Source organism: Ovis canadensis, chromosome 7 (assembly GCF_042477335.2).
Source record: "Ovis canadensis isolate MfBH-ARS-UI-01 breed Bighorn chromosome 7, ARS-UI_OviCan_v2, whole genome shotgun sequence".
NCBI lineage: Eukaryota > Metazoa > Chordata > Mammalia > Artiodactyla > Bovidae > Ovis > Ovis canadensis.
The window spans coordinates 20,786,202-20,808,932 of NC_091251.1; the positions used below are offsets into that span (position 1 = coordinate 20,786,202).

The following is a 22,731-nucleotide window of genomic DNA, read 5'->3' on the forward strand; positions in this document are numbered from 1 at the left end:
CTTAATGATCACGTCATCCATTTTCCAGACAAAGGAGCAGACTGAAGAAGATCACACCTTTTTAGAAACAGAATTCCCCAGTAAGCCCATGGTAGCAAAGCAAAAGCTTAGAGACCTTAAGACATGGACAGCTTTCTAAAGTAGAAATTCAGCCCAAACTAAGCAAGCCGTTCCCTTCTCCAGCCTCCAAGGATGACACCTTAGGTGCATAAAGAGCCCTCGCTCTTTCAGTCTTGGTTGTCATTACCCTGATTTGCCCACACCCTCTCCTCTGCCGAATCTCAACTTAAAAGAAATGGCCCATCACTTGACATCATGGCAGGGGTTCAGGAGTTGGACTCAGGGCATTCTGTATCCCAGTTCCAGCCCTCCACCTTGCCATGTGCCTTGCCCTCAAAGGCAGCAATTGTCTGCTGCTATTAGCAAGCCTTACTGTATCAATCAGGGAAGTTCTGCCAGTATAAGAAGGGCACATCCCCATCACCCATTAGCAGTGACAACTCTAATGTGAGCAGACTGGGCCAGAGAGACCGATGCTACCCCTGGAACCCACCTCTGCACTTTCAGATCCCAGCACTTACCTGACAGGATGCCAGCTCAGCCAGTTGGTCCTGGTAGCCCGTGTGCTTTGCCAGGTGAGCCAGCAGAAGCCCTCAGGACCAGAGAGGCAGAGTATCTGATGAGGATGGAGTCAGGTGAGCCATCGTAGCCACTAAGTGGATGAGCCACTCAGGCTTATTTTTCTCATCTGTCAAACGATGGAGTTGGACTGCATTTCCTTCTAGGCTTTTCTGGAATTGCAGGTTATCCCAGTTCTTGTGTGGGAAGTTTTGTGTATCTTAAATAAGCTGAATGCTGATAGTAAGGATTTTCCATTTGCAAGAAGTAATTTTTATTTTTGATTATAAAAGTAATTTATGTTTGATATGAAAAAGCTATAGCAATGCAGAAGTGTAAAAAGTGTTTTAACTCCCACAACCAGTAGTAAGTCATCAGTCAGGCTAATTGCTTTCCCCATCCCCTGAACAGATGACTGGTGCACCCGCCCATTAGCCACCCTTCTTGAAAGAGTGGTTAAGGTTCTAAGTCACTCTTTGCTTATTTTAATGGTTTGAACAATTGGTGAAACCGAAGAGTGACATTTGTACTTTATTCTTCCTTCCTAAAAGTCCAAATTCAGACTGTACAGCCCAATTACAAACACACATGAAGAAGTTACATTTCAGTTCTTAATAGAAATAACATTATTTTTAGAGTAATAAAAAAATTGGAGGAGACAGACAAAATGTGAATAGCAGTCTAAGATGACAGGACTTTGGGAGATTTTTTCTTTCAGTTTTTCTTCCTAGATTGGGGCATTGCATTTATATTAATTGTGTAATGAAAAAAATAATTTTAAGAAAAGCGTTCCTGATAATTGATATACCTCGTGATTAGATTCAAACCAAACAGCCCCAAACTGACACATTAAAAGTTCACTGACTAAACAGCTTTTAAAAATTTACTGCTACTTCCTTTTAGGCTACTTCTTTTTTCTGTTAGGAATTCCACTCAGAATTAAAGATAAAGGAATAATTGTATTAACTGGGAAAACTGAATGGGTTTATCACCTCAAATATTTATTGAGCAGCTGCCACAGGTAAGACACTGGGGGAGCTGGATGAGTGGACACCAGCCCAGCTCCCAATGGTACACACCAGAGGGCCTTCCTAAGGGCTTTAAGATACAAAATGCTGAGAGTCCAGAGAAGTAAAGAATCATTTCTGAATGATGAGAATCCAAGAAAGCTTCATGTAGGGAGTCAAATTTGAGTTTATTCTTAGAAAATGGGTGGTACTTTTCATACTCAGATTGAGGGGCTTTTTTTAAGAGGTGGAAGTGCAAACAGGCACAGAGGTGCCAAGACCAGGACACATCAGAACAAGGAGTCCAATTTGGCTGAGGCATACAGCGTGTGTGGAGGGGACAGATAAGACTGGCACAGGGCTGGAGGGGACTTGACTGTCAGGCCACAAAGAGAGCTTGTAGAGGATGGGTGATCAGTCTTGAGCAGGAAATGTGATACAATCAGTGTCAGAAGAATTCCTCTGGCCAAGCTGAGTGTCAGGTAGGTGGTAGTGTGAGAAGACGAGGATGGGAAGGTGAATCCCAGCTGAATGATAACTGGGTCCTGAGTTGGGCAGGTGACATCAGAAGGAAGACAGGTGTAAAAGTGAAAGTCTCAGTCGCTCAGTCGTATTTGACTCTGCGACCCCATGGACTGTAGCCCACCAGGAATTCCTGGTGCCCATGGAATTCTCCAGGCAAGAATACTGGAGTGGGTTGCCATGCCCTTCTCCAGGGGATCTTCCTGACCCAGGGATCGAACCTGGGTCTTCTTCATTACCAACTGAGCCACTAGAAATAGACTCAACAGATCAGGGGCCTAGGATTCAGCAAGACTGGTGCCCAAATCCCATTCTTCCTCAGCATTACTTAGTTCCTCTGAGCCTGTCTCTCCTCTGCAAAGTGGGCCTAAGAGTAATTATATCATGGGGTTGCTGCACGGTAGGCAGTTATTCTCGTCCAGCATTTTTGCACAGCTCTGGCATGGTGAGTGGTCAGTACATGTCAGTGTCACTGATGGTACGACCTGGAGCTGGAATTAGGAAGCAAACGGGTCAGCTGGGATGAGTGAGCAACAGGGGCAACAGTACAGCAGCCGGGAACACGGCATCTGGAGGCAGAGATTGGATGGGACTGCTGACACTACTACTTACCAGCTGTCATCTTGTACAAGCCACTTAACCCCTCTCTCAGTTTCATTAGCTGTAAAATGGGCAGAGTGTTCGTATGCCCCTCCTCCCCAGGGAGCTGCTATGGAAATAAAGCGAGGGGCAAATGTACAAATGCACATATACCTGACACATTTTAAGGACCCAGTAATTCTTAGTCATTGGGTCAGGGGTGGGGATGTGGAGCTGAATGCATTTTCCCCTTCCATCCCCAGTGGCAAGATGTGCAAGTAAAGGAGGAGATACGCTGCAGGGAACTGAACATGAAGGACAGACCTGGGAAGAACGCACGAGGCTGGAGGTAGTCAGGAGTTTCTGGCACGGAGGTGACTGTTGCAGCTCTCCCGGTAGATGAACAAAGAAGGAGTACATAATTTGGCCTAAGGAAACAATCAGACAAATCCAGAGTATCGGACATTCTGTAAGACATCCATGGGGCTTCCCAGGTGGCTCAGTGGTAAAGAATCCACCTGCAACGCAGGAGCCATGGGTTTGATCCCTGAGTGGGGAAGATCCCTGGAGTAGAAAATGGCAACCCACTCCATATTACTGCCTGGGAAGGAGCCTGGGGACTACAATCCATGGGGTCGAAAGAGCTGGACATGACTTAGCACGGCAACAACAAAAGGCCCAAAAAAGGTGAAGGAGGTGGCCTCAGATGGGAGGGTGCCTTCCCCTTGGCCCAGGTTGGGGACTGAGGAGACGTGGGGGAGGAAGCTCCCTTCCTGTCAATGAGGGCGAGGTCAGGCCTTGCAAGAAAGGTGGCAGGTGTGAGGCAGTGAAGAGGGGAAACTTAAAACACAGCTGCCATCAGGCCTGCAACGGGGGAAGGAAGATGGCGGAGGTGAGACAAGGCGCTTGGTACTGGGGGGCCAGCTGGGGAGGGGAGCAAAAAGAGGGCTTCTCCAGGACTGCCTTCCTAAGGCACTGGGAATGATAGGGTAATGAGCAGTTCTGGAAACTAAACGGCCTCCTGTTCAGAACTTGGTGCTGGGCAAGGGCTACTCATCAAAGACTTACTCGTTAGGAAGTAAAACTTTTGGGGGGTAAAAATGCCTGATCCTCGTTTCAATGCACACTCTACCCTGGGTTGCGGACACATGGTGTGGTAGTCGTTGGTGTGTAAGGAAGTTTCGGTCCTTTCAAAGTTACCAGCCAAAGAATGGCCGTGGCCCCAAGTGCCGTAGGTTCACGGGGCCGGTGGACTCTTTTCCAAAGGCGGTCAGAGGAAAACCACCGCCTGCGCGGGTCCCACGAAACGCCACCAGCAGAGGAGGCCGCTGGAGAGGATCACGAGCATATTCTGGTTCTGCTTCTCAAGACCCTGCATTTGGCGATTTCAATTTGGCAGAGGGGTCAAGGGACTGAGATCCCGCTCCCAGGTGAGGCTGAAGACGCCGCTCCGCGGGCCACACGTGGAATACCGCTGGTGGAGTGGGGAGGTGGGAGCGGCCAAAACCTACAGAAGGACCTTCGTGATGACGCAGCCGTCCCTGGGTTCCCCCTCGGGCTCGTCTTTGAGTGGAGCGTGCAGCGGGGGGGCCGGGGCCAAGGCGCCCTCGCGCCGGCTCACTTCCCGCTGCCGCGCCTGCAGCGCCTCCCTCTCGGCCTGCAGCTCCCGGCGCGCCTGGGCCGCCGCGCGCTCCTCCTCCTGCAGCGCCCGCCGCCTGCGCTCCAGGGCGCGCTCGCCCTGCTCCACGGCCGCCTCGCGCCGCGCCAGCTCCCGCTCGCGCAGGCTGCCCCGCACGGCCAGCGCGCCCATCTGCTCGAGGAGGCGCGCCCAGTCGCCCTCGGCGGCCGCGACGGGGCCAGGGGCGGCGGGTGGCGAGCGGCGGGCGGCGCTCTCCGCCAGCTCCCGCCGGTGCGCGCTTCTCAGGTGCTTCCACAGCGCTGGGGTGCTCGCGTGCCAGCCCGGGCCGCGGCCCACTTGCTCCCCGCACAGCCGGCAGGTGGCCCAGGGACCCGCCGCGTGTCCAGGGCGCGCGGGAGCCAGGTGGAAGTACCCCCAGGCCTCGGAGTAGGGCGCCCCCAGGCGGCCCGCAGCCGCGTCCGGCCCGCCGGTCTCTTCCATGGTCACGGCCGGCTCTTCGCTCCTCATTCTTTAGGCAGCGCCTGCACCGAGGGAGACAGGGGTTAAGTTAATGACCGCAAAATTACATGTGCCACCGGACAACCGCTCCAACACACAGCTTCTAGGACTAGATTTGACCTGTGAAGAAACCATGCCTCGTTCTCACTACTGACAAAATCCTGTAGTTTGAATAGTCACTTGCATTTCTTTCTCAGTTCAGTTCAGTTGCTCAGTTGTGTTCGACTCTTTGCGACCCCATGGACTGCAGCACGCCAGGCTTCCCTGTCCATCACCAACTCCCGGAGTCCACTCAAACTCATGTCCATCGAGTCAGTGATGCCATCCAACCATCTCATCCTCTGTCATCCCCTTCTCCTTCTGCCTTCAATCTTTCCCAGCATCAGGGTCTTTTCCAGTGAGTGAGTTCTTTGCATCAGGTGGTCAAAGTATCGGAGTTTCAGCTTCAGCATCAGTCCTTCCAGTGAATATTCAGGACTGGTTTCCTTTAGGATGGACTGGTTGGATCTCCTTGCAGCCCAAGGGACTCTCAAGAGTCTCCTCCAACACCACAGTTCAAAAGCATCAATTCTTCGGCGCTCAGCTTTCTTTATAGTCCAAGTCTCACATCCATACATGACTACTGTAAAAACCATAGCTTTGACTAGACGGGCCTTTCTTGGCAAAGTAATGTCTCTGCTTTTTAATATGCTGTCTAGGTTGGTCATAGCTTTTCTTCCAAGGAGCAAGTGCCCTTGAGAAATAAGTCTTCTTCAGTATGTATGTTCATTTGTTTATTTCAGCACGTTAATTACTCAGGAAAAAAAAAAATGTTGAAGATGCCTAGGCCTTCTTTCCATAACCAGGAGTCTTTGAAATTCACTGGATCCTTACCTAACAAGTACTGAGACTAAAATTGGGAGGCCAAGCTTCCCATAAGTTTAAAAAGTGCTTTATATATATATTAGCTTTAACTAGTCTCTTTTATGCTCTTTTAAAAGAAACTGACCTTTTCCGAATAAAAGAAAGGCTCCCTTTTGAATTCTTCTTGCAGTGTTCCAGAAGGAGTGGGGAAAAAGAGTTTTAGGAATGAAAATTTTGTTTCTTAGACCTTAAGTGCTAGGACTGAGCAGCTTTTTAAAAAGCTTTCAGAGAAAACTTTTTTCAAGATAAAAATATCTTTCTGTGATTTTAAAAACCATGTGCTTATGAGAAAATTGTCCTAAGAGTCATTAAAATGCACATCTCATTTAGGAAAAAGCAATATACAGGGCAGTTTTGTAAACTTTTACCTTCAAATGAGGCGATGGGCAGTCTCAGTCATTGCTGCAGGGTTTTCAGCAGACCCAAGTTCTCAGGTGGAAACAGTGTAGCGTGACTTCTGAGATCTCAAGAACCATCAGCTGTGCTAGGAGTAAAGTCAGAGGACAGGCAGCCAGTAAAATACATTCAATTAAACAGCCCTAAAAGTAGACACTAGAAATACTAGGTCGTGCCTTGACCCTCTGGTGTTCATTTTCCCAACCCTCTCATAGTTGCTCTGGTCACGAAACAAATAAAATTAGTTCTCTGTGCTGCTTATCCCAACTAAATGGCCCTCTCTATATATTTGCAAGACAGAAAGGTTGGTCAGTTCCAAGGAAAAATAATAATTGTTTGCTTTGTCCAACAAATAGTTGTAGTTAAAGGGGTCCGAACACAACACAGTGCCTCTCATTGCAAGGTCTTCTCTATTAAGAAAGTGTTTCCCAATGTGATGACCTATCACATGAGGAGGGAGAAAGAAAAGGCGACATTTCTTCTTTAAGAAAATAACTTCACAAAGGGTCAAATGTATGATTCTCAACAAATCTGCTTTGGAAGTTTAAACAATGAGAACAACTTGCAGCTCTCCTGAGAACTTATTTCATGGGGAAAATTCAGGCCAAGTTGGGAGAATCCTGGGCAGTGAGATGGCCAGTGCTCCCTGTCAGCTTTTAAACTAGCAGCAGTGGAGATGGTGAAGTTCCAGAATCTTTTGTTAAAGGCAACTAGGGATGACTGGAGACAAAGATGAGAACAGAAAAGACAAGTTGATTTTTTTTAATTTATTTTTTTATTGAAGGATAATTGCTTTACAGAATTTTTTGTTTTCTGGGCTTCCCTGCTGGCTCAGATAGTAAGGCATCTGCCTGCAATGTGGGAGACGCGGGTTCGATCCCTGGGTCAGGAAGATGCCCTGGAGAAGGAAATGGTAACCCTCTCCAGTACTCTTGCCTGGAAAATTCCATGGATGGATGAGCCTGGTAGGCTACAGTCCATGGGATCACAAAGAGTTTGGCAAGACTGAGCAACTTCACTGGCTCACTGGTCAAACCTCTACGTCAATCAGTGATAGGAATACATATTTCCCCTCCCTTTTGAACCTCCTTCCCATCTCCCTCCCTATCCCCCCCCCCCCGCCCCCAGGTTGATACAGAGCCCCTGTTTGAGTTTCCTGAGCCATACAGCAAATTCCTATTAGTTATCTATTTTACATATGGTAATGTAAGTTTCCATGTTACTCTTTCCATACATCACACCCTCTCCCCATGTCCATAAGTGTGTTCTCTAGGTCTGTTTCTCCATTGCTACCCTGTAAATAAATTATTCATACCATTTTTCTAGATTCTGTGTATATGCGTTAGAATACAATATTTATCTTTCTCTTTCTGACTCACTTCACTCTGTATAATAGGTTCTAGGTTCATCAGCCTCATCAGAATTGACTCAAAGGCATTCCTTTCTGTGGCTGAGTAATATTCCATTGTGTATATGTTCCACAACTTCGTTATCCATTCATATGGAGATAGACATCTAGGTTGCTTCCATGTTCTAGCTATTGTAAATAGTGCTGCAATGTGCATGTGTCTTTTTCAATTTTGGTTTCCTCAGGGTATATGCCTAGGACTCAGATTGCTGGGTCATATGGTGGTTTTATTCCTAGTTTTTTAAGGAATCTGTTTTGGTGCCAGTATCCTACTGTCTTGATGACTGTAACTTTGTAGTATAATCTGAAGCCAGGAAGGTTGATTCTTCCAGCTCCATTCTTCTTTCTCAAGACTGCTTTGGCTATTCAGGGTCTTTTGTGTTTCCATATGAATTGTGAAGTTTTTTGTTGAGTTGTATGAGCTGCTTGTATACTTTGGAAATTAATCCTTTGTCAGTTGTTTCGCTTGCTATTATCTTCTCCCATTCTGAGTGTTGTCTTTCCACCTTGCTTATAGTTTCCTTTGCTGTGCAAAAGCTTTTAAGTTTAATCAGGTCTCACTTGTTTACTTTTATTTCCTTTACTCTAGGAGGTGGGTCGTAGAGGACCTTGCTTTGATTTGTGTCATCAAGTGTTCTGCCTGTTTTCCTCTAAGAGTTTTATAGTTTTTGGCCTTACATTTAGGCCTTTAATCCATTCTGAGCTGATCTTTGTATATGGTGTTAGGAAGTGTTCTAATTTCATTCTTTTACATGTAGCTGTCCAGTTTTCCCAGCACCATTTATTGAAGAGGCTCTCTTTTCGCCATTGTATATTCTTGCCTCCTTTGTAAAAAACAAGGTATCCACAGGTGCATGGGTTTACTTCTGGGCTTTCTATCTTGTTCCATTGGTCTGTATTTCTGTTTTGGTGCCAGTATCCTACTGTCTTGATGACTGTAACTTTGTAGTATACACTGAAGCCAGGAAGGTTGACTCTTCCAGCTCCATTCTTCTTTCTCAAGACTGCTTTGGCTATTCAGGGTCTTTTGTGTTTCCATATGAATTGTGAAATTTTTTGTTCTAGTTCTGTGAAAAATGCCACTGGTAATTTGACAGGGATCACGTTGAATCTGTAGATTGCAGTTGATAATATAATCATTTTCACAATATTGATTCTTCCTACCCAGGAATATAGAATATCTCTCCATCTGTTTATATCATCTTTGATTTCTTTCATTAGTGTCTTATAATTTTCTGTGTACAGTTCTTTTGTCTCTTTAGGTAAGTTTACTCCTAGATATTTAATTCTTTTTGTTGCAATGGTGAATGGGATTGATTCCTTAATTTCTCTTTCTGATTTTTCATTGTTAGTATATAGAAATGCAAGTGATTTCTGTGTATTGATTTTGTATCCTGCAACTTTGCTAAATTCACTGATTAGCTCTAGTAATTTTCTGATACTATCTTTAGGGTTTTCTAGGTACAGTATCATGTCATCTGCAAACAGTGAGAGCTTTACTTCTTCTTTTCTGATCTGGATTCCTTTTCTTTCTTTTTCTTCTCTGATTGCAATAGCTAGGACTTCCAGAACTATGTTGAATAATAGTGGTGAAAGTGGACACCCTTGTCTTGTTCCTGATCTTAGGGGGAACGCTTTCAATTTTTCACCATTGAGAATAATGTTGGCTGTAGGCTTATCATATATGGCCTTTACTGTGTTGAGGTAGGTTCCTTCTATGCCCATTTTTGGAAGAATTTTAAGATGACACCACCCTTATGGCAGAAAGTGAAGAGGAACTAAAAAGCCTCTTGATGAAGGTGAAAGAGGAGAGTGAAAAAGTTGGCTTAAAGCTCAACATTCAGAAAACGAAGATCATGGCATCTGGTCCCATCACTTCATGGGAAATAGATGGGGAAACAGTGGAAACAGTGTCAGACATTAGTTTTCTGGGCTCCAAAATCACTGCAGATGGTGACTGCAGCCATGAAATTAAAAGACGCTTACTCCTTGGAAGAAAAGTTATGACCAACCTAGATAGCATATTCAAAAGCAGACATTACTTTGCCGACTAAGGTCTGTCTAGTCAAGGCTATGGTTTTTCCTGTGGTCATGTATGGATGTGAGAGTTGGACTGTGAAGAAGGCTGAGCGCCGAACAATTGATGCTTTTGAACTGTGGTGTTGGAGAAGACTCTTGAGAGTCCCTTGGACTGCAAGGACATCCAACCAGTCCATTCTGAAGGAGATCAGCCCTGGGATTTCTTTGGAAGGAATGATGCTGAAGCTGAAACTCCAGTACTTTGGCCACCTCATGCGAAGAGTTGACTCATTGGAAAAGACTCTGATGCTGGGAGGGATTGGGGGCGGAGGAGAAGGGGAAGACAGAGGATGAGATGGCTGGATGGCATCACTGACTTGATGGACGTGAGTCTGAGTGAACTCTGGAAGTTGGTGATGGACAGGGAGGCCGGGCGTGCTGTGATTCATGGGGTCGCAAAGAGTCGGACACGACTGAGCGACTGAACTGAACTGAATCATAAATAGGTGCTGAATTTTGTCAAAGGCTTTTTCTGCATCTATTGAGATTATCATATGGTTTTTATCTTTCAATTTGTTAATACAGTATATCCCATTGATTGCTTTGCGTATATTGAAGAATCCTTGTATCCTGGAATAAACCCAATTTGATCATGGTGTATGAGCTTTTTGATGTGTTCCTGAATTCTGTTTGCTAAGATTTTGTTGAGAATTTTTGCGTCTATGTTCATCAGTGGTATTGGCCCATAGTTTCCTTTTTTGGTATATTGTCTTTGTCTGGTTTTGGTATCAGGGTGATGGTGGCCTCATAGAATGAGTTTGGAAGTGTTCCTTGCTCTGCAATTTTCTGAAAGAGTTTTAGAAGGATGGCTTCTAAAACTTCTCCTGTGAAGCCATCTGGTCCTGAGCTTTTGTTTTTTGGGAGATTTTTTTTATCACAGCTTCAATTTCAGTGCTTGTAATTGGGTTGTTCATAATTTCTATTTCTTTCTTGTTCAGTCTTAGAAGATTGAGCTTTTCTAAGAATCAGTCCATTTCTTCCAGGTTATCCATTTTATTGCCAGATAGTTGTTCATAATAGTCTCTTATAATCCTTTGTATTTCTGCACTGTCTGTTGTAACCTCGCTTGTTTCATTTCTAATTTTGTTGGTTTGATTCTTCTTCTTTTCTTGATGAGTCTGGCTAAAGGCTTGTCAATTTTATCTTCTCAAAGAACAAGCTTTTAGTTTTATTAATCTTTACTGTTGTTTCTTTCATTTCTTTTTCATTTATTTCTGCTCGGATCTTTATGATTTCTTTCCTTCTACTAATCTTTTGTTGTTGTTCTTTTTCCTGTTGTTTTCGGTGTGAAGTTAGGCTGTCTCTTCGATGTTTTTCTTCTTTCTTGAGGCAGGATTGTATTGCTGTAAACGTCCCTCTTAGAACTGCTTTTGCTGCATGCCATAGGTTTTGGGTTGTGATGTTTTCATTGTCATTTGTTTCTAGAAATTTTCTGATTTCCCTTTTGATTTCTTCAGTAACATGTTGGTTGCTTAGAAATGTGTTGTTTAATCTCCAGGTGTTTGTGTTTCTTACAGTTATTTTCTTGTAATTGATATCTAGTCTCATAGCGTTGTGGTCAGAGAAGATGCTTGATATGATTTCAGCTTTCTTAAATTTACTGAGGCTTGATTTGTGACCCAAGATGTGATCTATCCTGGAGAATGTTCCATGTGCACTTGAGAAGAAGGTGTATTCTTCTGCATTTAGATGGAAGACATCAATGAGGTCCATCTCATTAATCTATCACTTAAGACTTGTGTTTCCGCATTAATTTTCTGTTTTGATGATCTGTCCATTGGTGTGAGTGGGGTGTTAAAGTCACCTACCATTATTGTGTTACTGGCAATTTCTCCTTTTATGTCTGTTAGTGTTTGTCTTATGTACTGTCTTATGTCCTATGTTGGGTGCATAGATATTTACAATTGTTATGTCTTCCTCTTGGATTGATCCCTTGATCACTATGTAGTGTCCTTCCTTATCTCTTGTAACTTCTTTATTTTAAGGTCTATTTTGTCTGATATGAGGATTGCTATTCCACCTTTTTTTTTCTTCCTATTTGCATGGAATATCTTTTTCCATCCTCTCACTTTCAGTCTATATGTGTCTTGAGGTCTGAAGTGGGTTTCTTGTACACAGCATATATGTGGGTCTTGTTTTTGTATCCATTCAGCCACTCTGTGTCTTTTAGTTGGAGCACTTAATCCATTTAAAATTAAAGTAAGTATTGATATATATGTTCCTATTGCCATTTTCTTAATTGTTTGGGGTTGATTTTGTAGACTTTGGCTTGGATCATGAACTCCTTATTGCCAAATTCAGACTGAAATTGAAGAAAGTGGAGAAAAACACTAGACCATTCAGGTATGACCTAAATCAAATCCCTTATGACTATACAGTGGAAGTGAGAAATAGATTTAAGGGACTAGATCTGATAGACAGAGTACCTGATGAACTATGGATGGACGTTCATGACATTGTACAGGAGACAGGAATCAGGACCATCCCCAAGAAAAAGAAATACAAGAAAGCAAAATGGCTGTCTCGGGAGGCCTTACAAAGAGCTGTGAAAATAAGGGAAGCAAAAAGCAAAGGAGAAAAGGAAAGATATAAGCATCTGAATGCAGAGTTCCAAAGAATAGCAAGGAGAGATAAGAAAGCCTTCCTCAGTGATCAATGCAAAGAAATAGAGGAAAAGAACAGAATGGGAAAGACTAGAGATCTCTTCAAGAAAATTAGAGATACCAAGGGAACATTTCCTGCAAAGATGGGCTCAATAAAGGACAGAAATTGTAGGGACCTAACAGAAGCAGAAGATATTAAGAAGAGGTGGCAAGAATACACAGAAGAACTGTAGAAAAATGATCTTCACAACCAATAATCATGGTGTGATCACTCACCTAGAGCCAGACCTCCTGGAATGTGAAGTCAAGTGGGTCTTAGGAAGCATCACTACGAACAAAGCTAGTGGAGGTGATGGAATTCCAGTTGAGCTATTTCAAATCCTGAAGATGATGCTGTGAAAGTGCTGCACTCAATATGCCAACAAATTTGGAAAATTCAGCAGTGGCCACAGGACTGGAAAAGGTCAGTTTTCATTCCAATCCCAAAGAAAGGCAATGCCAAAGAATGCTCAAAGAACTACTGGACAATTGCACTCATCTCACACGCTAGTATGGAGAAGGAAATGGCAATCCACTCCAGGACTCTTGCCTGGAAAATCCCATGGATGGAAGAGCCTGGTAGGCTACAGTCCATGGGGTCACAAAGAGACAGGCACAACTGAGTGACTTCACCACGTTAGTAAAGTAATGCTTAAAATTCTCCAAGCCAGGCTTCAGCAATACATAAACCATGAACTTCCAGATGTTCAAGCTGGTTTTAGAAAAGGCAGAGGAACCAGAGATCAAATTGCCAACATCCGCTGGATCAAGAAAGGAAGAGAGTTCCAGAAAAACTATTTCTGCTTTATTGACTATGCCAAAGCCTTTGACTGTGTGGATCACAATAAACTGTGGAAAATTCTTCAAGAGATGCGAATAGCAGACCACCTAACCTGCCTCTTGAGAAACCTGTATGCAGGTCAGGAAGCAACAGTTAGAACTAGACATGGAACAACAGACTGGTTCCAAATAGGAAAAGGAGTATGTCAAGGCTGTATATTGTCACCCTGCTTATTTAACTTATATGCAGAGTATATCATGAGAAACGCTGGGCTGGAAGAAACACAAGCTGGAATCAAGATTTCTGGGAGAAATATCAATAACCTCAGATATGCAGATGACACCACCCTTATGGCAGAAAGTGAAGAGGAGCTAAAAAGCCTCTTGATGAAAGTAAAAGAGGAGCGCGAAAAAGTTGGCTTAAAGCTCAACATTCAGAAAACGAAGATCATGGCATCCGGTCCCACCACTTCATGGGAAATAGATGGAGAAACAGTGGAAACAGTGTCAGACTTCATTTTTTGGGGCTCCAAAATCACTGCAGATGGTGACTGCAGCCATGAAATTAAAAGACGCTTACTCCTTGGAAGAAAAGTTATGACCAACCTAGATAGCATATTCAAAAGCAGGGACATTACTTTGCCAACTAAAGTCCATCTAGTCAAGGCTATGGTTTTTCCTGTGGTCATGTATGGATGTGAGAGTTGGACTGTGAAGAAGGCTGAGCGCCGAACAATTGATGCTTTTGAACTGTGGTGTTGGAGAAGACTCTTGAGAGTCCCTTGGACTGCAAGGAGATCCAACCAGTCCATTCTGAAGATCAACCCTGGGATTTCTTTGGAAGGAATGATGCTAAAGCTGAAGCTCCAGTACTTTGGCCACCTCATGTGAAGAGTTGACTCATTGGAAAAGACTCTGATGCTGGGAGGGACTGGGGGCAGGAAGACAAGGGGACGACAGAGGATGAGATGGCTGGATGGCATCACTGACTCGGTGGATGTGAGTCTGAGTGAACTCCAGGAGATGGTGACGGACAGGGAGGCCGGGCGTGCTGTGATTCATGGGGTCGCAAAGAGTCGGACACGACTGAGCTACTGAACTGAACTGAACTGAGGGTTAGTTCTCCAGAGAAGGTAATGGCACCCCACTCCAGTACTCTTGCCTGGAAAATCCCATGGACGGAGGAGCCTAGAAGGCTGCAGTCCATGGGGTCACTGAGGGTCAGACACGACTGAGCAACTTCACTTTCACTTTCATGCATTGGAGAAGGAAATGGCAACCCACTCCAGTGTTCTTGCCTGGAGAATCCCAGGGACGGGGGAGCCTGGTGGGCTGCCGTCCATGGGGTCGCACAGAGTCAGACATGACTGAAGCGACTTAGCAGCAGCAGCAGGGTTAGCTACTTGGTAGGCTAGGGTCTTGGAGTCAGTGCTCCCACTCCAAAGGCTCAGGGCTTGATCTCTGGATCTGATTCCACAGCTACTTGGCTTCCTGCCTCAGCTGTCCCAGCTCATTCATCCTTGAATTTCCTCACAGCAGAAACTAACAAATGAAAGTCCTGGAGGGAGCTGGGGCCCACATGGACTAGGGGTATGGAGGTCGGCTGGGTGCTCAGCAGTCCCTGGCATGCAGAGCCAGCATCCAGAGCGCCGTGAACTGCAGAGACGAGCACCATGGCAATCCCCTGACCACACCCGGGCCCGTGCTGCCCAACGATCAACTCTGCGGCACCACAAGTTGCTTTAATAATAGTATATAGTGAAGCTTTTAATTCAGTTGCTTGTTACAGATGCATTATAGTTTTCTAAGTCTCATTTGTTTTTTCCCCCACCAAGTAATTCCTCTGAGATTAGGCAGGATATTTAACATTATCTCTTGACTTAAAAAAAAAACCAAAAAGCAAATTTACCAGAATCATCAAAAAAGATAAGTACCAGGCCTCTTTTAACAAGAGAAATATCTATTTACATATCTTCTGATATAATAGGCATTGGTTTGAATATGACAATTAGGTTTAAAAGTCTTAAGAAATTTAAGGCTAAATTTCCCTCAAGAGATTTACTAAACCACTAAACCCCCAAAGCTGGAGCGATGGGATGAGAGGGGAGTTACAGACCCCCTTCAAGAGTGACTTTTTTAATGTTTAGTAAACAGAGCCAGATTTTAGTTTTAGACTTTTTTTTGGTAATCTAACTTTACCTAAATTTTTTTCTACATTTCTTTTTTTAGAATTCCATTTCTTCTAAATTAGAATCTTATCTTTCCAGAGTACACCACCTTTTTTACTACTAGAAATACACAAAGTGGAGATAATAGAAAATAGTAGTACTATGAGTTCCTGATGGCTCAGCTGGTAAAGAATCTGCCTGCAATGCAGGAGACCTGGGTTTGATCCCTGGGTTGGGAAGATACCCTGGAGAAGAGAAAGGCTATCCACTCCAGTATTCTGGCCTGGAGAATTCCATGGACTATACAGTCCGTGGGGTTGCAAACAGTCGGACATGACTGAGTGACTTTCACCGTAAGTCCCTATATTTATAGACCAAGAGATTTAAAGTTTTTGTATAGTATCAAGACTACTGCTTTACAATCTTGAGACTGCATGCTTTCTTGAGATAGGGGTCGAAAATGGTATATAAGCTTCAGATTCTCCTACCTGTGCCAAAGTCTGAGAGCTATTATTACTGATATGCCCCTACAAGTGCTGGAGGTGACCAATTACTGTCCTGCTATATCTCCCTACAAGATGTCTACAGGTTTCTTCAAAATCAGGGGTGCCCAGAGGAGTGCCACGTATAGGAGTGCCATCTGTTGTAAGATGTAAAGTGGAAACAGGGATCAGAAGCACTGATTTTGATGATTTAATCCTTTGGATTTAGTGGAGTGCTCATCTGAGCCAGGGACAAGAAAAACCGCAAGTGTCGGCCAGCACAGTGCTGCCCCTCTGAGGGCGGCAGAGGGACTTCCTCTGCCTCTGCAGGCCTTCGCTCTCGGAGGTCTTGACCAGTGGAAGGCAGCATGGTTCAGAACTGCCTCACCTTCTCAGTCCTCCGACAACAGCTACATTCTCTCTCGAAAGGGGCTTCTTTTAACGCTCAGTCTCTAAAGAGTGACCAGCAGTAACTGTGGCCACCAACCATTCCTAGGAGAGCCTTCCTAGCTCTGCCATGCAAGCGCTGAGCTCATTTCAACCATCCCTACAGTGCAGACTGAGAGAAGCTCCTATCCTCTGGGCTTGGAAGAGAAGTCTTAGAATCTTCAGCCACAACCACAATACACACTGGGAAGAAACAGACAAACAAGCCGGTTGAAAAATGGGCCAGAGATGTGAGTAGCTGAGTGAGTCAACAGCAAAATCAGACGGCCAGGAAATTTGTGAAAAGATGCACATCACTTATATTAAGTCTGTTGTTAAATCCCTCACACTAACACAAATGAAGAGGTCTGTCAGCCGAAGCTGGAAGGGAGGCTGAGCAGAGAGTGTATTCGTGCATCCCTAGTGGAGATGGGAAGGCTTTTAGGAAAACCAATCTGCAATTTCTATTAATTAAAAATAGATATAATCAGGGATCCAACTCCTGGGCACCTGTTCTGTATAACTAAAAAGGACCAATATGTAAAGTAACATGTATTAGGATGTTTGTCATAGGGTCGTTTAGAATGGCTGAAGACTGGAATCAAAGGAATGCCTATCGGCAGGGGAATGGCTGGGTAAACAATGTGTAGTCACCTTGGAGAATATTATGCCACCATTAAAAAGACTGGACTGGAGCTCTGCCAGAGAGATTTCTGGAATAATGTTTTAGGAGAAAAGCAAGATGCAGAAAAATGTGTATAATATGCTGCTGCTGCTGCTGCTAAGTCGCTTCAGTCGTGTCCGACTCTGTGCGACCCCACAGACGGCAGCCCCAGGCTCCGCTGTCCCTGGTCTTGTATTAAATAATCAGTAGATCTGTATAGGGTATACAGATTTTTTATATATATGAAGAAAAATAAGGAGACACTATGGGTTGAGGGGGTAGCAGCTGATGTAAAAGGAGAAAGGGAAGAAGTAAAGACAAGGGCGCTAAGGAAGCGTGCAGGTGGCCATGGGTCTACATTTAGGCAGAGTTATGTATATGGCAGAGTCTATATTTATGCATAAATAATAATTGTATAAAACAATCCTCAAGTGTGTGAGTCAGGCAGGCCTAGGTAGCCTTAACTCTGAAGGCTGGAGGGGACAGTCCCATGGGGTATAGTGTGCTGCCATCTGGCCCTGGAGGGGTCCCAGTGTGTGAGCTAGCTTCGAGCGGATAGTTCGCTGTCCCCTGCCTGGGCAAAAGGAGATTCTATATCCAGAGAAAGGGGGGGTGCTGTGGGAGGGCACCCCACCTCACTCGTCTCCCCAGCAGAGGGCAGGCACTCAGGGGACACTGCATTAAACAAAATGAGCCTGATCTTATGCTTCTTAGCCCCAGCTCACCCAAGTCCTCCATCTCCCCATCTGTCAGGGGAAATGGTAAGATTAGTTGCCCCTAATAAACAGGTAGCTAAAATCAGATAATGCAAGTAATGTCACTACTGGACTCACCAGTACTATATCATTTCAAAATATGAACAAAAGGAAGCTCCCAGTATTTACTGCTTACACATGCTCACCTGAAGATCTTACTGGCTGAAAGGCAGTCCTGTTTTTCTTTTTAACATTTTGTATACAATAGAGGAGGTAGTTTAAGTAAGAAGAATTCTGAGGATTTTTTTTTAATATAAAAGGCAAATAAAAAAGAATCATAGATCCACTTCCCCATCATTGACCAAATTTATTTTCAGTTCCTCAGTTGATCTTCCTGCAAAATAGGAAGGTAGAAGATAATATAGCAAGGTAGAAGATAATATGGAGGAGGCAATGGTGACCCACTCCAGTACTCTTGCCTGGAGAATCCCAGGGACAGGGGAGCCTGGTGGGCTGCCGTCTATGGGGTCACGCAGTCGGACACGACTGAAGCGACTCAGCAGCAGCAGTAGCAGCAGCAGAAGATAATATAGGAAGGCCTAGTTTGCTGGAGTCCTGTGATATGCATTTCTTCCTTACTGATTACCCCCCAAAACCAAATATCTATTAACTGATATGGTTAGGTAAAAAGAAGAAAATAAATTTTAAAGTTCTGTTTGTTTCCCTTATACAATGTTTAAACTATCAGAAATATGCCAGTGAATGTGATTATTTGACTTAGGTCCATTCACTCCATCCACTCTTTCATTCAAACTCTTCTTGTGTACCTGCTCAGGGCCAGGCATGTGCTTGCCACCCAGGAGGCCAAGAGGAGAACCACATAGTCCCTGCCCTCCAGAAGCCTGCCATCTGGTGAGGAGAGATGCTTCAACATGCTAACACTCATGATAAAGGTCAGAGCAGTGTTCACTCATGAGGACTGGGGAGGGGTGGGTTTGGGACCCTAACACAAATGTTCATGCAGACACCCCTGCTTAAGCATCCTTTCCCTACCTTGCTCACGGTACAACGGTTACTAAAACACATCACTGTAGAGCTGAATCTAAAACATAAAGCTGCAGTTCTTTAGTTGTATAATCTGGCTTCCAAGCTCATATTTTAAATAAAATTTCTTCAAGCTATATAAAAGCTCTGCTAGCATGAAATTAACAGTGGAAAATTTTGAATCCAATTTCAGGCAGAAAAAAAAAAACTGGAAAAAAGAGTAGACAGACTTTGGTTATTTCAAGAAAAAGGAAAAAGTACTGTTGATAGTATGATGCTTCTGAATTCTCCTTTGACGAGTTTTCATTCTATTATCTATTAATTGGAAGGGGTGATGTCTAAGCTGGTGGAAGATAAGACATTTGCATTAATTACCTCTGCATTTGATGGTCTCTGAAGAAGTTGTATTCTTTTAATAACTTATGAGATTAAAACCCAGATTTCTCAGTATGATCTCCCAGAATATCAATATAGAGAATAAGGGAAGAGATTGGAACCTGGATGAATAATTTGTGTAAATAATGGTGTAAACACACCATAAATGACTATAACATTGAGAATCAGCTCGTAAGCCACCCACGAAAGTTAATTTTATTATTTCATACTTAAGCTTTACACATACAAAATATCAGGCAAGCTAAAGGCCAAAGAACCAGGCAATGTTGTCAAAAGGAAATAACAGATGAATTAAAGCTCTGTTTGTCCATCCAGGGTTAATCACTTTAGGTGGATTAATCCAGCAGAGTTATAAACAAGTATGTGTAGGCTGAGCCTGTCTGATCTTAGGTGAGAAATTCACTCTAATGTGAAAGCCACACAGACTTGTGTGAAGACGCTAAAAACATTTTTATCCACCAGTAACTTTAATCAAAGCAGAATATAATAATTAATACAAATAATTACCTGTGACAACTGGCGTATCAAAGAAACCACAATTCATCTGTTAGCTGTCCATCTCTGTTGAAATATTAATTTACTACCATGTATTAATCTATTTATAAACATATCCAGACAATTAGAAAAATTAGTCTGTAGTCAGCAGGCTGAAGGCTTAAATGAATTAAAAATGCTTCCAAATTGTAAAGGATGGATACCTCGGTTAGGGAATTTAGTGAAAAAGAAATGTTACACATGGAGTGTAAAACCTGTACTGGACCCACAACTAATTAACTGGTATATAGAGATAATCTCTAAATGTCACAAACCAAAATCTGAGATACCTCTACCATTAGCTAAAAGGCTGAGCAACATTATTAATATGTTTTTTAAATGAAAATCTTCCCTAATGTGGACCTTTATTTCAGGCCTACATTACTTTATTGAATACATTTGTTCCTAAAAAGAAGGGTGCTGATCCATTTTAATCTTGTAAAATGCATAATTTAAATGAATTAGAGGGATGTAAAGCTGTCATACTTTCAAGATCTTCGTAAAAAGATTTTAATTACCTGGTTTTGGCTCTTGACTTTTGCATACTTTATTGTATACTTTTTCATTATCAGTTGCCTCAAGCTATTTTTAGTCCAAAAAAAGTATATAAACAATTTCATTAATGAAAAGTGCACCAAAGGATTACCCTAATTATGTCAATTTATCAAGCTAATTTCTATAACAGTTTCTCTTAAAAACCATTATCTGTGTAGTCTTGGCTAATTAGAAGTTCTCATGGTGGCAGGTATTTTTTTCCTGAAGGAGGGAAAAATGACTTTGCTGGGTCAACTTCCAGCATTAGGTTAGCGTAAGTGATTAGAGCAAACTGCTCCTGTCCGTTCCGAAAGGATCAGAAAATCCCTTTGTTTGAGCACGGTAGGGACAGGGGTCTTTGTTTGAGTATCTAGCTTGCATTCAGTTTCTCGCCAAAGTGGGAATTAAAGAAAGTCTCAGTTAGGGAAAGTGCCCCAACCACTTGCCCTGACTACAATAAGGCAACTTTAATAAGGGGAAAGCACAATATTTTCGATATTCCTAAATAACTTTTTTTGACGAGAGATGGTAGAAAAGAAGCAAAATGAGGTGCACAAAGAAACTGCACGAGGCCTTTATCAGAATCCCGGGTCCAAACCCATCTTTTACATAAAGGACGACCCGACCACCGCCGAGGGCAGGCCGGCACCTGGCGCACCCGGTGTCTGGGCGTCGTCGGCGGGTCGCGGCTCCTCTGCGGTCCCCCGGGGCCCGGGGCTGGTCCCCAGCTCACTCCTCCATCCGGCCCGGCCCGGGGAGCCTCCCTCAGACCCCGCCGCTCCCCCGCCCCGGCAGTCCCCAGTCTCCCCGTGGGCGCGCGCCCACACTCACCCATCACCTCTGAAGCGGGCGGTGGGCTGGGAGTCCGGGATGGCAGAGCCCCTCCGGGCTCCTCGCAGACATGTTGTCCTGTGCGGAAAGCTCCGCGCGTCTCCCTTAAAGACACAGCGCTCCGTTCTGGCTGGGAAGGGGGCGTGGGCGAGGACCTGTTGTTGAAAGGGCTGGGAAACCACTCCCAAACCGTCCAAGTCCACCAGCGACAGACTTGTGTTTGCCCAGGTTTAAAGAGGATGTAGTAGTTTAGTGATTTTTTTTACAAGTATAATTACACTTTTATATCTTTATATTAATCTTCCAAGACCTGGGTTCCTGGCCTTGAGTCTCTGAGTGGAATTTTCATCCTTTCAGGTTCAAGCTGTCAGAAGAAATGCCCTGAACTAAAGTCTGGACAGATAAAGTTAGGGCTCGTTGGTGTTCATGAAAACCTAGTCTTGTTAGCATGGTGTGTATCGGTCAGTTTTTGGTGGATTATGCTGAGGTAACAAACAACCCCTACAGCTCAGTGATTTACAAAAACAAAGATTCATTTCTCAATCAAATCACATCTGCTGCAGGCAGCTTTGGCTCTGCTCCGCCACTGTTTTGGCCTCCAGGCTCCAGGTTGAAAGATCAGCTTTTGAGCGGCCATGCTGATCGCGTGCTGGAAACAAGCTCGAGGGAGGAGGAGTCCTAATTTGTAGTGTAATTCCATGATGTAAATACTCACAACCATGAAGGACTTCGGGTCACTGATGGTTTAACAAGTGACTTGCCAAGCTTCTGGACGTGTAACAATCAGCTCTTATAAACCACTGGTCCATGCTGCTCCTAAAACTGAAAACAGTTCACATTCCACATAACTAAGTTCCGCTCACTTCAGTTCTACTCACATTCTGTTGACCAAAGCAAGTAACTTGACAAAGCCACTCAGTGGGGCCAGAAAGTATATTCTTCTCATAAAGAAGACTTGCCAGTCATGTGACAATGGGCAGAGATTGTACCGTCCTTTTAAAAGAAATTGAGTAAATAACTAACCCTGAATATTCATTGGAAGGACTGTTGCTGAAGCTCCAATACTTTGGCCACCTAATGTGAAGAGCCAGCTCTTTGGAAAAGACTCTATCGCTGGGAAAGATTGAGGGCAAGAGAGGAAGGGGGCTGTAGAGGATGAGATGGTTAGGTAGCATCATCAACTCAATGGACAGGAATTTGAGCCAACTCTAAGAAATAGTGGAGGACAGAGGAGCCTGGTGTGCTGCAGTCCATGGGGTCACACAAAAGACACGACTTAGCAACTCAACTACAACAAATAACTGGTTACATAATACAATCCATTTTACATACTTTGGTTCAAGTAATTTTTTTAAACCTCATTATGTCCATAAACTAGAGTTTATTAACAATCCATTAATGGGATTTCTCCTTACCATTCCAAGAATGGTGTCAGAAGAAGAAACTGGTTGGATGTCTTCAAGGGGATAATTTGCAATGTGAAGGTTAGCTATTAGGTTACTACTTTTCTTTTCTCCCAAAAGATGCCCATACTTAACACTGTGGACATCTGATTAAAATAATAATGGCTGGTATAAGTGAATCAGATTAAAGATGATCTCTTATTCATCATTTAATTAATCACAAAATTTAATTAATTACAAAGTTTATTGTACCTGATGATCCTTTTAACAAAAGACTTATCACTTTTGAGTACCTTAAAAATCCATTTGACCATATAATGAGACACATGGTATTTTTGTTAGTTCTAGTTAGTGCTATTTGAGTAAGAGTCTTAATTAAGACAACATTCCTGCCCTCAAGAAGTTTCTACTCCAGTGAGACAGACAAATGAACTCCAGGAAGAAAGTGAAAAGTATTGTAAGAGGAGACCTTCCTGCGCCACA

General features: G+C 43.7%; 1 protein-coding gene and 1 non-coding gene across 7 annotated transcripts; both read right to left on the reverse strand.

Moving 5' to 3' along the window:
* Positions 1 to 1,598: 1,598 nt before the first annotated feature.
* ZBED3 (zinc finger BED-type containing 3) lies at positions 1,599 to 20,973 on the reverse strand. 6 transcript variants are annotated; one of them, XM_069595352.1, is made up of 5 exons: positions 20,846 to 20,948; positions 19,454 to 19,507; positions 17,713 to 17,900; positions 6,135 to 6,250; positions 1,599 to 4,886 (listed from the first exon to the last, which is right to left on the reverse strand). In XM_069595352.1, the coding sequence occupies exon 5, from the start codon at positions 4,870 to 4,872 to the stop codon at positions 4,234 to 4,236; it is 639 nt and encodes a 212-aa protein (XP_069451453.1). In that variant the 5' UTR covers positions 4,873 to 4,886; positions 6,135 to 6,250; positions 17,713 to 17,900; positions 19,454 to 19,507; positions 20,846 to 20,948; the 3' UTR covers positions 1,599 to 4,233. The 6 variants fall into 6 exon arrangements, with proteins under 6 accessions (XP_069451453.1, XP_069451456.1, XP_069451454.1 ...); XM_069595355.1 differs by having other exon boundaries at positions 6,135 to 6,245; positions 20,846 to 20,935; XM_069595353.1 differs by lacking the exon at positions 17,713 to 17,900 and having other exon boundaries at positions 6,135 to 6,245; positions 20,846 to 20,973.
* On the reverse strand, positions 15,987 to 16,124 carry LOC138444489 (small nucleolar RNA SNORA47). Its single transcript, XR_011258512.1, has one exon. It is a non-coding gene; the product is annotated as a small nucleolar RNA SNORA47 (small nucleolar RNA).
* Positions 20,974 to 22,731: the final 1,758 nt, after the last annotated feature.

Coding starts and splice junctions, on each gene's coding strand:
- ZBED3 (XM_069595356.1), bottom strand. CDS start 4,872: ATGAGGAGCGAAGAGCCGGCCGTGACCATGGAAGAGACCGGCGGGCCG.